Source organism: Vicia villosa, unplaced genomic scaffold (genome assembly GCF_029867415.1).
Source record: "Vicia villosa cultivar HV-30 ecotype Madison, WI unplaced genomic scaffold, Vvil1.0 ctg.001467F_1_1, whole genome shotgun sequence".
Lineage (NCBI taxonomy): Eukaryota > Viridiplantae > Streptophyta > Magnoliopsida > Fabales > Fabaceae > Vicia > Vicia villosa.
The window spans coordinates 225,572-238,986 of NW_026705627.1; the positions used below are offsets into that span (position 1 = coordinate 225,572).

At 35.2% G+C, this 13,415-nt stretch overlaps 1 protein-coding gene and 1 non-coding gene across 2 annotated transcripts; one reads left to right on the forward strand and one right to left on the reverse strand.

The window, feature by feature from the left end:
* Window positions 1-5,640: 5,640 nt before the first annotated feature.
* Window positions 5,641-5,713, reverse strand: TRNAA-AGC (transfer RNA alanine (anticodon AGC)). The gene has a single exon. It is a non-coding gene; the product is annotated as a tRNA-Ala (tRNA).
* Window positions 5,714-5,854: 141 nt separating this feature from the next.
* LOC131635341 (uncharacterized) lies at window positions 5,855-12,730 on the forward strand. The gene is made up of 24 exons (XM_058905957.1): window positions 5,855-6,015; window positions 6,125-6,258; window positions 6,864-6,948; window positions 7,086-7,139; window positions 7,292-7,383; window positions 7,472-7,575; window positions 7,782-7,857; window positions 8,071-8,524; window positions 8,631-8,969; window positions 9,065-9,271; window positions 9,344-9,442; window positions 9,529-9,601; window positions 9,802-9,929; window positions 10,046-10,334; window positions 10,615-10,856; window positions 10,946-11,070; window positions 11,156-11,273; window positions 11,369-11,424; window positions 11,528-11,621; window positions 11,692-11,875; window positions 11,984-12,055; window positions 12,134-12,243; window positions 12,317-12,379; window positions 12,521-12,730. Exons 1-24 carry the CDS (start codon window positions 5,965-5,967, stop codon window positions 12,626-12,628), a joined length of 3,357 nt encoding a protein of 1,118 aa, XP_058761940.1. The 5' UTR covers window positions 5,855-5,964; the 3' UTR covers window positions 12,629-12,730.
* Window positions 12,731-13,415: the final 685 nt, after the last annotated feature.

Genomic DNA, 13,415 nt, shown 5'->3' on the forward strand with positions numbered 1-13,415 from the left:
GTTCTAGCAAAGAAATCATGTGCTTTGATGCAATGATAAAGGTCACTATAAGAATGAATGTCTCAAGCTCAGAAAGGACAAGCCTATGAAGAAAGTCTTCAAAGGGAAGAAGAAATGGTTGAAGGCTATCTTGGATGATTCTGATTCTTCATAAGATGACTATGAGAAATACCAAGCAAATATGATGCTGATGGCAAGCATAAATGCATCTGATGAAAAGACTGCATCAGAATCTTAATCTGAATCAGATTGTTGAAGAGGTATTTTCTGACCTATCTCGTTTTGAATTAGAATTATGCTTATCTAAAATTCTGGAAAAGTATCAGAAGTTTCATAAAAAATACAAGGATTTGAAACAAGTCCATGTATCTGAATCTGAAGCACACTATAAGCTTAAGAAAGATTTCTCCAATATAAATAAAGACAATTTTATTTTGTAAAGTGATAATTCTGCCCTAAAAAGTAAGAGCTCAAAACTTGAGGAAGAATTTCTTTCAGAAGCTTTTGTGGATTCTGATAATGTCATTAAGATGTATGACAAATCTTTTCAGAAATTTCTTGCTAGAAGCATAAGTAGAAGCATAATGGCTTTAATGACCTATGGAGTTAGCAGAAACGAAACAAGAGAAATTGGTTATGATTTTGATGAAGAATCTACTTCAGAAAAAGATGATAAACCAAAAACTCTTTATTCTCATTTTTCCCTAAGGGTTCACAAAATAGATCTGTGCCAAAAGAAAAACCTATTTTAAAACCTAAGGAAAAATCAAAAACTCATTCTCGTTTCAACTATTCATACAAGTATGATTATCCTGCACAAAAACCCAAGTTTGTTAAGAACTCTAGGAGAACTAACAAGAAAGGACCCAAAAAGATGTGGGTATCTAGGAAAAAGATAATCTATGTTGCATACATCCTTAGCAACTCAGTTAAAACACTGGTCATGGTACCTAGACTCTAGATGCTCACGACACATGATGGAAAGAAGGCATATGTTCCAAAGCCTGGAACTTAAGCCCGACGGCTTCGTAGGTTTCGAGGTGATCAGAAAGGGAAGATCATTGACTCTGAAATAGTTGGTAACAGTTTTCTTCCTTCTATTACTAATGTTTTACTTGTTGATGGATTACAATGTAATCTATTGTCCATAAGTCAATTAAGTGGCAATGGTTATGATATAATTTTTCATTAAAAGTCTTGTAAAGTTATTAGTTGGAAAGATGACTTCATTATGTTCAATGAAAAGAGGAAGAATAACATTTACAAGATCAGACTTTCTAATTTAAAAGAACAAAATGTTAAATGTCTTATGTCTGTTAATGAAGAGCAATGGATCTGACATAGATGATAGGGTCACGCTAGCATTAGAAGAATTTCTCAGCTAAAGAAGCTTGATTTAGTCAGAGGCCTTCCAAATATGAAGTTCTCTTTAAATGCTCTTTATAAAGCATGTCAGAAAGCTAAGTTTTCAAAGACTTCTTTCAAAGTAAATAATGTTGTTTCTACCACTGAACCTTTGGAACTATTGCACATTGATCTCTTTGAACCAATGAAAATTAATTTTATCAATGACAAGAAGTATGGTTTAGTCATTGTTGATGACTACAACAGATGGACATGGGTTAAGTTCTTAAGACACAAGGATGAATCACATTCTGTGTTCTCCACTTTCTTCTCACAGATGCTAAATGAGAATGATACTAAGATTGTTAAAGTCATAAGTGATCATGCTAAGAAATATATTGGACCTTTACTAAATGATATTTTCTGCCATATGGGGTAATTACAAGATGGACCTGTGGATTTATGTGCTTGCAGATGCAAAGTTGCAAATCCCGCAAAAGATTCATTCGAATTTTTTATGACAAAATTTATGATTAAAGTCTGTGGAAATAGCTTTCAACTCTTTGATGATGGTCACCTAACCATAGAAAAATCTCATACCTCATCAATAGAAATAGACCGAAAATTAAAGTGCTTATATGATCAGGAGCATCCGACAAAGAATCTTGAAGCCTCTAATAAAATAAACTAAACATTTACTTTTACTATTTTAATTTTCGCTGTTATTCACTCTTAAGAAACTACTAACATGATATTAATTGGATAAAATATAAAAGTAATCGTGAATTTTAAGTACCACAATTCACCCATCTATTGTACGTGAAGTTACTTGTCCAACAGGACCTTCAGTAAAAGATCTTTGTCGCCTTCTCAAGAAACTTACTATTGGAACCCTCATAAAAGCAATCTCAACTCTCCCTAAGCAACGCTTAAGGGAATCGCCCTAGAAAGAAATTTATTTAGTCAGGGCAACATGAAAGGGAATCACCACTAAAAGAAAATCCAAATAACATAAGGAAAATTGCCATAAGGTCTGGATGTTTTCATTAATAAATCCAGAAGGGCAATGGTACAAAACCCCTGTAATGAGGTGATACATTGCTTGAACTTCATTGAAGGATCCTTGTTGCCTCAATAGGCTTTTCATTTAACACCAAGCAAGGAATCATATCCACCTTAGCAGGAAACTTGGCTGAAGTCCTGAATAATAGAAAGGCCTTATAACGCCCCAGTCTGCTTTCAAGATTACCGACTAACCCCACAAACTAACACGAGTCTTTTCAGCATGTTTTATCCTCATCACTTCCTTTCCGAGAAAATTCCCAAAAGGTCACCCATTCAAATACTACTCAAAGTCAAGCACTCTTCACTATGAAGTTCTTATTTGTTAGGCTACCCAAAAGAAGATGCATTTTGTTGGTATATGTAGTATCAATTAATCCTTATAAGTCTTCCTTCAACCATGAAATCCCATACCTGCACAGCCTCGGGATCCCTCTCATTCGGATGTGAATTGGTTTTTTTTCCTTGAAGCTGCCAAGAGTGTCTAATTTCCATGCCTCATACACCAACAATCATTCCATGCCCTCGTCAATCTCGGGTGTTACATGCCCACCGACTTCTGCTTTGTTCATCCCCGAACCATATCGTACTAGGAGATGGCTAACTCTAATACCATTTGTAACACCCCAGACTGCTTTCAAGATTACCGACTGACCCCGTAAACCAACACAAGTCTTTTCAGCATGTTTTATCCTCACTCACTTCCTTTACAAGAAACTTCCCAAAAGGTCACCCATCCAAATACTACTCCAAGTCAAGCAAATTTAATTATGGAGTTCTTATTTGTTACGTTACCAAAAACAAGATGCATATTATTTTTGGTAGCCTAACAGATAAGAACTCCATAGTTAAGTATGCTTGACTTAGAGTAGTATTTGGATGGGTGCCCTTCTAGGAAGTTTCCCAAACAACGTGTGAGTGAAGATAAAGCATGCTGAAAAGACCTGTGTTGGTTTGTGGGTCCAATCGGTGATCCTGAAAGCAGTATGGGACATTACAGATCACAAATCCAAGATTTTCATAAACAAATTGCAAAAAGGCATGTACATAGATATTAAAGAAAAACCCCTAAGGCGTGGTAACGTAGTGGCCTATAAAGGGTGAAAATATAAAGTCAATATTTAACTTGCCTCGAGCAATGTTGGAGGGACTCAACTTAAAGTATTTCCTGAGAAACTCACCTTAAGGTCTTGTCTAGGAGACTCAACTTAAAGTCTTGCCTAAGGGACTCAACTTAAAGTCTCATATGGGAGACTAAACTTAAAGTTTCGTCTGAGGAACTCAACTTAAGGTCTCACCTGAGGGACTCAACTTAAAGTCTCATCTAAGCGACTCAAGTTAAAGCCTCATCTAAGGGATCTGACATAAAGTATATCCTGAGGGACTCAACTTAGAGTCTTTCCCAAGAATAAATTACCTTATTCCTGGATTAAATCACCTCGTCCTCTTCAAACCCCCGTGCTTGAGGGACTGCATACCGCTATAGTTTTATTGAGCCTTTAGAAAGGATAATCCACCTATAAGATATTAAAGGCCAACACATTGGTGGGGGTGAGTTTCCCCACGAAGCCTTAGGTTGTGTAAGGTGGCATTGGGTTCTCATGGATATTCTAACCATGCCTCCCAACTAGGCTTCGTCCATCTGATGATCTGAACCAACCACATTACCCACTTCTCCGCGGATATGGGAAATGACGTGTCTCACTAAAATGAAGTCAAAGAGGAAGTTAGGGAGGATGACTTACGAACGTGGAAAATGACATTTTCCATTAAAATGGAGTTAAATAGGAAGTTAGGGAGGATAATCACCTCCTCCAGGATTTAAGGAAGCATAAACTTCTTCCTCCCTATGTATCTAGCAAGGGAGCGAGTCACCACTTCTTGACCCGAGCTCAGATATACCTTTATAAATATCTCACTCTTAAGACTGAAAAGGGATATCCAATTTCCCAAAAAAAACACATAAACATTTTTTTTACCACTCTGGGTGAGCAAGCCCTACGTGTTGTCCAAATATCCTAAACACATAAAAGAGTCATACAAACACATGATTATCTCATTGTACTTTTTAGCAAGTGCAATGAACTTCGTGTATGAAAATGATTGGGAATGTTGAGGTGATTGGTTGTTTGCACAAGCATCAAATATGAAAATTTTCAATCTTTTGAGAGCCATTAGATTCTGGTAATGGAAGAATTAAGATGAAGATGAAAAGGATTAGAAATTTGTGAAAATTTATGGATGAACAAAAATGAGGCAAGTGAAAATGCGCATGCTATTTTTAGCCTTAAACCTAACCGCGTTGCAAAAATATAAAGTGTGCAACATTGATAGCTATATCACACCATCCTTGTGAAATGCATTGTGAGTAGTCTAATTTGCGTTGCAATTTTCTATGAGGCTGATTGACTCAAATAGGTTAAACATTTCTTTCCTTTTCTTTACTTTTACTCTATTTTTAGGTCTTTTTATTTATTTTTGGGATAATTTTTTATATCTTTATTTAATAATGGAAATAACTAACAAAATAAAATAAATTTTTGACAAATTTCCTCTCACTCTAGATTTGTTTAATGTCATTAAGTCGAAGCAAGATCACTCATGTTAGGGTGAATATTTTGAGACGAAGGCGTCACTGTTCCTAAAGAAATGAGTCACTCATTGGGTCAAGTTGCTGAGCTTTTCCAAGATAAGCCTCGCTTTTTACTTCTTTTTTTCCGCTTTTAGTGAGAGCGCGAGTGATTCATTCTAGTATAGAATAACACAACCTTTATTATTTACAAGACTTCGTCGGAAAATAATTAATTTTTTATAAATATTTAATTCGATCACATAATTGGCCAAATAACTTAAACATCTTCATAAAAATTAAATTTTAAGTGGCAGTTTTATGATGATTTATCCCATAATAATCTATTATAGACAATAAATAATACATAATAATTTTTTATATTTATAAATAACTTAAAAATTTATTAATATTATAATTAAAATAAAATCAATCAAATTCTCATGCTATAATTTATTCTCATTTATTCAAATTCAATCTTCAATATGGCTCTTTTTAATATATTAAAAAAAATTCAGAAAAAGTATTATCACACATTTATTAGAAAATATTTTGAATTCACTTGTACTATGTGAAGGATAGTTAGTTATATTACACTATCCGTGCTTTAACAACGAGAGCGAGAGTCACAAAAATCACCAAAATGGAAGCGAAAATCACAAAAGTGGAGATGCGGGGTATCGATCCCCGCACCTCTCGCATGCTAAGCGAGCGCTCTACCATCTGAGCTACATCCCCTTGTTGAAATCCATTTCTTGTTTTCTTAATATATATAATACAAAAAGCAAAATAATAATTAAATTAAGAAAAGGTCAAATAAACGTACATTGACTCGTGGATTGAGCTAGAAAAAACAAAGTTTTTGTTTTAATCTCTTTATAATTCAAAAAATCGATCACAAGCATCGTATAATCAGTCCAACAAACCAAAACCATTTTTATTCTTAAAACACAACCTACGCCAACATCATCATCAACATCATCAAAACCATGTTTGCCAAGAAGTTGTTGCATAAAGCTGTCCACCACCACCATTCCAACGTATATAAAAAAAATCATTTTTTTTCTTTCTGGGTTTCTCTTGTTTCGATTTCGATTTTCAAGTTTTGATTCTTTTTGATTTTGGGTTGTTTTTTTTTTTTTTTTACAGTACAAGTTTCAGCAGCATGGTAGTTTGCAATCAACTGAATTGGATCCGAGAATTGTGATTCACTATGGCATTCCGTCTTCTGCTTCACTTCTTGCTTTTGATTTTGTTCAGAGGCTTTTGGCTATTGGGACTCTGTCAGTTCATTCTATCTCTCTCTATGATTCTGTTATTATTATTTTGTGATTGCAGTCTGAAGTTCTCCCATTGCATGTAAAAAATGTTAGTTAGTTGTAATCTCTGGATCACTGACACTGAAATTTGTGATTAGTTCAATTTATTCATTTATTTCAAATTATTACTGGTTTGTGTTGTAATGGACTCAGCAATTTAGTAAAAATGTTATCTTGGGTTATTCTAATTATCTATAATGGGTAAGGGTAATTTAGTTTCTTTTGAATTTTCTGAAAAAAGAGGTTTTTTTTTTTTTTTTTGTGGTGGTGAGTAAATTAGGTTTTTTTAGTTGTTGGGTAGTGTTTCAGTTTTTTTCTTTTCGGTCGTAATGATATTCGTTCAGATTGTTACGGTAATAAACAGACATTTGAAAGTTATAAGGTGCAGTTGTTTTGTTAAGAGAATGTATAAACCAACATAATCCTTGGGCATGATTAGGAAGACAGTGTGGTAATGACAGGATGGTTTTTATTACGATAATGTTTGATTCTTCTTATTTGGTGTATCGCGTCGAGTAATAATAGGTTTTTGGCTCTTCAATTGGTTATATTGTTTAGTTTAATGGCAGGGATGGAAGACTTAAGGTGATTGGTGGTGATAATATTGAAGGACTTTTGATTTCGTCTAAGCAATTGCCTTACAAATACTTGGAGGTACGAAGCTTTTGCAGTTCTTGGAGATGTGAATTATCAAAAGTCAAAATGTTAGCTAGCTAGTAGCTAGCTTCTGGGAGATGTAATTACTTCTACATGAATGTAATGTTGATGTTTGGATTGTTTGGCATTTGCAGTTCCTACAAAATCAGGGGCATTTAGTTGGGGTCTTAAATGATAACGATATTCAGGTAAAGTTATTTTTCTAGATTTTATTTTCTGTTTATGTCAATACCGCTTTCTAATAGAGGCGCCGTGAAGTGATTGATTTTGATTCCCTTTGCTCATTATAGGTTGTGATTTATATCGCTAAATGGAAACCATTCAATTTATTTTTTGGCAGGTTTGGAATCTTGAAACTCGGAGTCTTACTTGTTCGTTACAATGGGAATCAAATATTACGGCGTTCTCTGTAATTAGTGGCTCACATTTCATGTATGTAAGGGAAATACTTTTAATTTTGTACATCTGTATGGTTATGACTACATGATTATTAATGCTATTACGCTACTATAATGTGCAGTTATGTCGGAGATGAGCACGGCCTGTTTTCTGTGATAAAGTTTGATGCCGAGGAAGAAAAACTTTTGAAGTCATCTAATCATTTATCGGCTAAATTTCTAAGAGGTAATTTTGCGTTTATGTTTTGATGATGATTGATAATTAATACGTATCTTGCTTTTCTTTAAAATCATAAATGCAAGTCGTCAATCTTTTGCGTTAGTCATAAATGTTCAAACATACACTTCAATAGGAACTGAATTTCACCGAGTAAGAGTGTTTTTCTTTGCTTTAAGAATTACTCATTACCACTGTTTTGTTCCTTTTGATAGAAGCTGCCGGGTTTCCAGAGTCCAGCGATCAACCAATTGTCGGAATTCTTTCGCAGCCTTATTCTTCTGGGAACAGGCAAGATATAATTCCATCCCCGAGCTTTACTAAGTCTACTTCCCTGCCCTTGAATTTGGTATTTTGATTTGATAGCTACTTATTGGTATTTACCACAGCAATGACAATTGATGATTTCGAAAAATTAGAGCGAAAATCAGTTAGCGTGTTTAAATTGCTCATCTCTCTCTCAATTTGATGAAGAACGGATTCTACATTTTTATGTTTTTGCAGATTGTTGATTGCATTTCAGGATGGACTACTAATTCTTTGGGATGTTTCCGAAGCTAAAATTGTGTTCCTTGGTGGTGGAAAGGATCTAGAATTAAAAAATGAGGGGGGTACCACTTCTGATATGGACGCCAATCTTCCAGCCGATATTTTAGAGCAAAATCTCGGAGACAAAGAGATAAGTGCTCTTTGCTGGGCATCTTCTGATGGCTCCATTCTCGCTGTTGGATACCTAGACGGAGATATCCTTTTCTGGAACTTGTCATCTGCAGCACCTTCCAAAGGTCAACAAACCACTTCTTCTAAAAATGTTGTTAGGCTACAACTTTCCAACTCCGAAAGAAGAATCCCAGTCATTGTCTTACAATGGTCCAATAATCACAAATCTCACAACGATTGTACTGGTCAGTTGTTTGTCTATGGCGGTGACGAAATTGGATCGGAAGAAGTTTTGACTGTGAGTTATTTGTTTATTGATGTTTATTATCATTTCATTTTTGAATTGATTTTACTTAGTTTATCTTTATTGGTCCTCTAAACTTTAACGTGTCTCGTCATTACAGGTTTTAACTCTTGAATGGTCATCTGGGATGGAATCGTTAAGATGCATCGGTCGTGCAGACCTTACTCTAAATGGCACTTTCGCAGACTTGATTTTACTTCCAAGTCTAGGAGCAAGGGATTTGAATAGCAAAGATGATCTTTTTGTGCTAACAAACCCCGGACAAATACACTATTACGATAATGATAGCTTGTCCGCATTATTATCTCAGCAGAATAGGACATCATCCGTATCTGCGCAGGAGTTTCCGGTGCTAATACCTATGGCCGATCCATCTTTGACTGTTGCAAAACTTATCAAGTTGCCGAGTCAGTTAAACTCATCGAAAACTCTAGCTGAGGTAATTTGTTGTCTGCTAGTAGTTTATACAAAACCCGATGGCTGATCTTTGTTCATCTTGTGGTTTTTCAACTTCTTATTTTGTTTATCTCTTAGGTAGCCTCAATTCTGAAAACTAGCGCAAAACCTGGTTCAGCTAGTTTTGCAAATTGGCCCTTAACCGGGGGTGTTCCCAGCCACTTGTCCACTGTTAAAGGTGCCGGAGTTGACAGAGTTTACTTTGCGGGCTATTCTAATGGATCTGTCCTTTTGTGTGATGCCACACATCCAATCTTGTCTTACATTTCTTACATAGAAGGAGAGGTATGAATTCCACAATGTTGATGACAAAATTGAACTGTAACTTTATTTTCACCAATCTCATGTGTTTTGTAGGTTAATGGTGTAAAAGTGGCAGGGTCGACTGCTCCGGTGACAAAATTGGACTTTTGTTCTGTTTCCCTATTTCTGGCTGTGGGCAATGAATGCGGTCTTGTCAGAAATCTTTCTTAATTGGTTACTTTATCTGAGGCAATGCATTATTATTCAATACTTAACCGTTGGCCGTGATGACTTTGTAGGTTCGTGTATATGACCTTAAAAACTACTCCGATGGAAAAAAAATCCAGTTTGTCACAGAAACTAAAACTGAAGGTGATCTATTCTGTCACGTTTCTAGAAGGCTACTTTCTCCGTTTGGGCTCTTTCATTTTTCTATTTGTGCAGATTGTGTGCAAAACTATCTATTATGTCATCATCATAAAAGGCTACATATATGTAGCTTGTGTCCCAAGCTATGATGTTTGTGCATAAAAAAAATTAGCAGTGACTTATGATGTGAAACTTGTGTGCAGTTCATGACGTTCCACCGGGAAAAGGACCTCATTGTAGTGCTATTTTTTCTCTCTTCAATTCGCCAGTACAAGCGTTATCTTTTGCAAATTCTGGAACCAAACTTGCTATTGGATTTTTAAGTGGTCGTGTGGGTATCGTCTGACTAGTTAATTCACATTTCCTTTCTTGTTAGCAAATTTGATCATTAGTAGACGTGTCATAATTTCTCAACTAATTATTCTTCGTTAAATTTCTTCTTTCCAGGTTGCAGTCTGTGATATGATATCGTTGTCGGTTTTGTTCTTGATTGATGGTGTACCTAGCTCAAGTTCACCAATTACTTCAATGGTTTGGAGACAACAAGCATGTTTTCAAAGTGCTGTAAATAGTCCAAAGAAAGTAGAAACACCTTCAGGAAAATCTCTGGAAGAGATACTATTTATCTTATCTAGGGATGGAAAAATTAATGTAGTTGAGGGTGATACTGGTAAAACTATCTCGAGCCGGCCGTTCCATGTGAAAGAGTCAACTGCAATTTCAATGTATGTTATAGGCAAGTACAAATTTCATCAAGAATACTATATGGATTCAGTTTTATTGCTCTTGGCATATAATTGGAAACATTAAGCTATGTAGTATCTATACTTCAGATTAAAGGCGTGTCAGGTGTCCGACATGTGTAGGTGTCAAACACTGACACTGCACCAACACATGTGGTTATATTCAATTACTTCCATTTCCTCAAATTATTACTGCTGTCGATGTGTCAATAGTGTCCAATGTTCGTGTCTATGGCAGTGCTTTGTTGATTCTAATAGATTTTTGTGCTCCAGATGATATCATCTCAACCCCAGAAGTGTCAAATGACAAGAAGCACGAGGAACCCTTGAAGAGTACCGCTGGTGCTCACCCTGAAGAGCCCGTGCAAGAAAGTAGCTCAACCGTGGTAAATTCATCGGAGGCTGAAGTTTCCTCTTCAGAAACTCCACCTTCTGGGGAAATCCTTTTCGATCCACTTGTCCTGCTTTGCTGTGAAAATTCATTGCATTTGTTGTCCGCAAAAGCATTGATGCAGGTCTTCTACTCATTATCAGTTTTTTGTATTCACATCGTAAGTCTTGTTGCAAAAGAATTTGATAGATATGATATAAGATATTCTTACAGGGAAATAAAAAACCGATTCGAAAAGTGGAACATTCAAAATCTTTCTATTGGACTACAATTTTGAAGAAAGATGACAAAATTTGTGGGATTCTATCGTTGCTTCAGACCGGAACATTTGAAATAAGGTGAGAGCACTAGTTTTGTTTGTACTAAATTTATTGGTTTTGTCTATTATGTATAATTGATAAATTCGTGATTGGCTGTGTAAAGATCCTTACCCGATTTGGAACTGGTGTCGGAAAGCTCTTTATTATCGATTTTAAGGTGGAACTATAAAGTGAACATGGATAAAACCATGTGTTCTGATGATAATGGACAGATTGTACTGGTAAAATACTCTCAAAAACTTTCAAATTTGTGAGGAATTGCATGGTCAATGATATTCTATTCTCTCAAAAGCTTACAACTTTTGATAAATTACAGGCTAATGGTTCTGAATTGGCATTCATCTCATTATTAGCCAGCGAAAATGAATTCAGGTATGTTTGTTATTCTGTAACGAAGAGTTAACACTGTAAATTACTATATAAAATGTGCATACGATGGAGAAAAAGTTGAACGGACGATTTTATTTTGTTTTAGGAGTCTCGAGCATTTGCCTTGTCTTCACGATAAAGTTCTTGCTGCTGCTTCGGATGCCGCATTTACATTCTCTTCAAATCAGAAGACAAAACAGGTTTTAGTTTCTCCGATTTGTCGCATTCTGGACAGAAAACAGTTTAATAAGCCTAACTATTTTGCCGCAGACAACAAAACCGGGGATTCTAGGTGGTATTGTCAAAGGATTGAAAGGTGGAAAAACCACTCAACCAGTGTTGCATAAAATTCAAACCTCCAATTTTGGTCATTTAGAAGACATTTTTTTCAAGCCCTCATTTCCAGATTCACGTCCAACAGTGGCCGATGAAAAAGAAGTGGAGCTCGATATAGGTTTTCTACTGAAACGCCTCTTCGTTGTTTCCTTTTAAATTTGAATAATTCTTCTGCACTTTGTTTTCTCAAACGGAAACCCTCAAAACATACTTTATTTTGGTTCAGACGACATTCAAATAGACGAGCCTAAAATTGTAGCTTCTACTTCATCTCCTGATGTTAAAAACAAACATAAAGGTAAATTACTTAAGAAGCTATCTCATATTTTAATTACAAAGATTAGTTAAAGTTTCTTTAATCTTCCTTCGCGTGCAGATAAGTTACAAAACGATAGGGAGAAACTATTTCAAGGTGGGACTAATGAAGATGTAAAGCCAAAAATCAGAACGGCCGAAGAGATTATGGCAGCTTATAGAAAAACAGGGGTAATGCCAAGTCGTCTATCGTTTTCCTCTTTTGATTCAATAAGCTAAATATCTAACTGATTTCGGATTTTAGGACGCTGCTTCGACTGCTGCACAAGCAAGAAACAAGCTTATGGAAAGACAGGAGAAATTGGAGGTAGAAATTTATCGAATATATACACATAGCTAGAAACATGCCAATTTACTTATGATAGTCATGCATAGTACATATAGTCATCGAACTCGTGCGTTTGAAGTCGTGCTAAACTGCATTTTTTTACTGCTCAATTTGATCCAGAGAATAAGCCAACGTACCGCGGAACTGCAAAATGGAGCTGAGAATTTTGCATCATTAGCAAATGAGCTTGTCAAGACCATGGAAAGGAGGAAATGGTGGCAGATATAGAAACACAAAATTGTGAAAAAAAATATACTTATGGATTGTTGTATTTGTTGTCTTGTATATTATTATGGTTGTTTCTGTTTCAGTGAGTTATAAGATTTTTTTGCCATTTTTGTAGCATTATATATTCTTTTGGCATACAAGTCTCTGAATTAACAATTGAGCTATATACGATTGGAGTGCTAATGTTGAGTCCTCATGCATTGCATTTGACTTGAAACTTTATAGCCATTACTACACTTGGTTTGATTAGTTCATCATAATAGCCACTAGATATTTGATTCCTTCAACACCTACTTTATCAATTTTCTCAACAAGTATATATATCTTCTATGGTTGACTAATCAACATAAAATCATTTTTTTGTTGTTGTAAATAAGTTCTTAAAATAATCATTTTTAATTTTTATTTACAAAAAATATGTGTAATTTTTGTTATGTTTAAGTCTCTGATGATAAATATTTAAATTACAAAATATTAAAGACTTGGCCTCTTCTAAAAGCAAAATTTGAAAATGGAGCATGGTAATTTGAGTGCGTGCATGGGGTAGGTCTAGGGGAGGTGGATGCTGAGGGTCCATCAACTTTGGAGTTTTTGTCTATTTTAGATCTTATTATAGTAGTAAATACCTAATTTCAGAAAATAGATGAACATTGGATCACATATAAAAGTTGGGTGACATGTTCTCAAATATATTTTTTTTTATTAGGAAGTTAGATAAAAAGATTTGTTTGGACTATAAAGTTATTCGAGAGACTAACATAAAATATTAATTATGGATGTAAGAATC

Coding starts and splice junctions, on each gene's coding strand:
- LOC131635341 (XM_058905957.1), top strand. CDS start 5,965: ATGTTTGCCAAGAAGTTGTTGCATAAAGCTGTCCACCACCACCATTCC. Junction 7,858..8,070: donor CCTTATTCTTCTGGGAACAG/GCAAGATATAAT, acceptor ATGTTTTTGCAG/ATTGTTGATTGCATTTCAGG. Junction 11,425..11,527: donor GCCAGCGAAAATGAATTCAG/GTATGTTTGTTA, acceptor ATTTTGTTTTAG/GAGTCTCGAGCATTTGCCTT.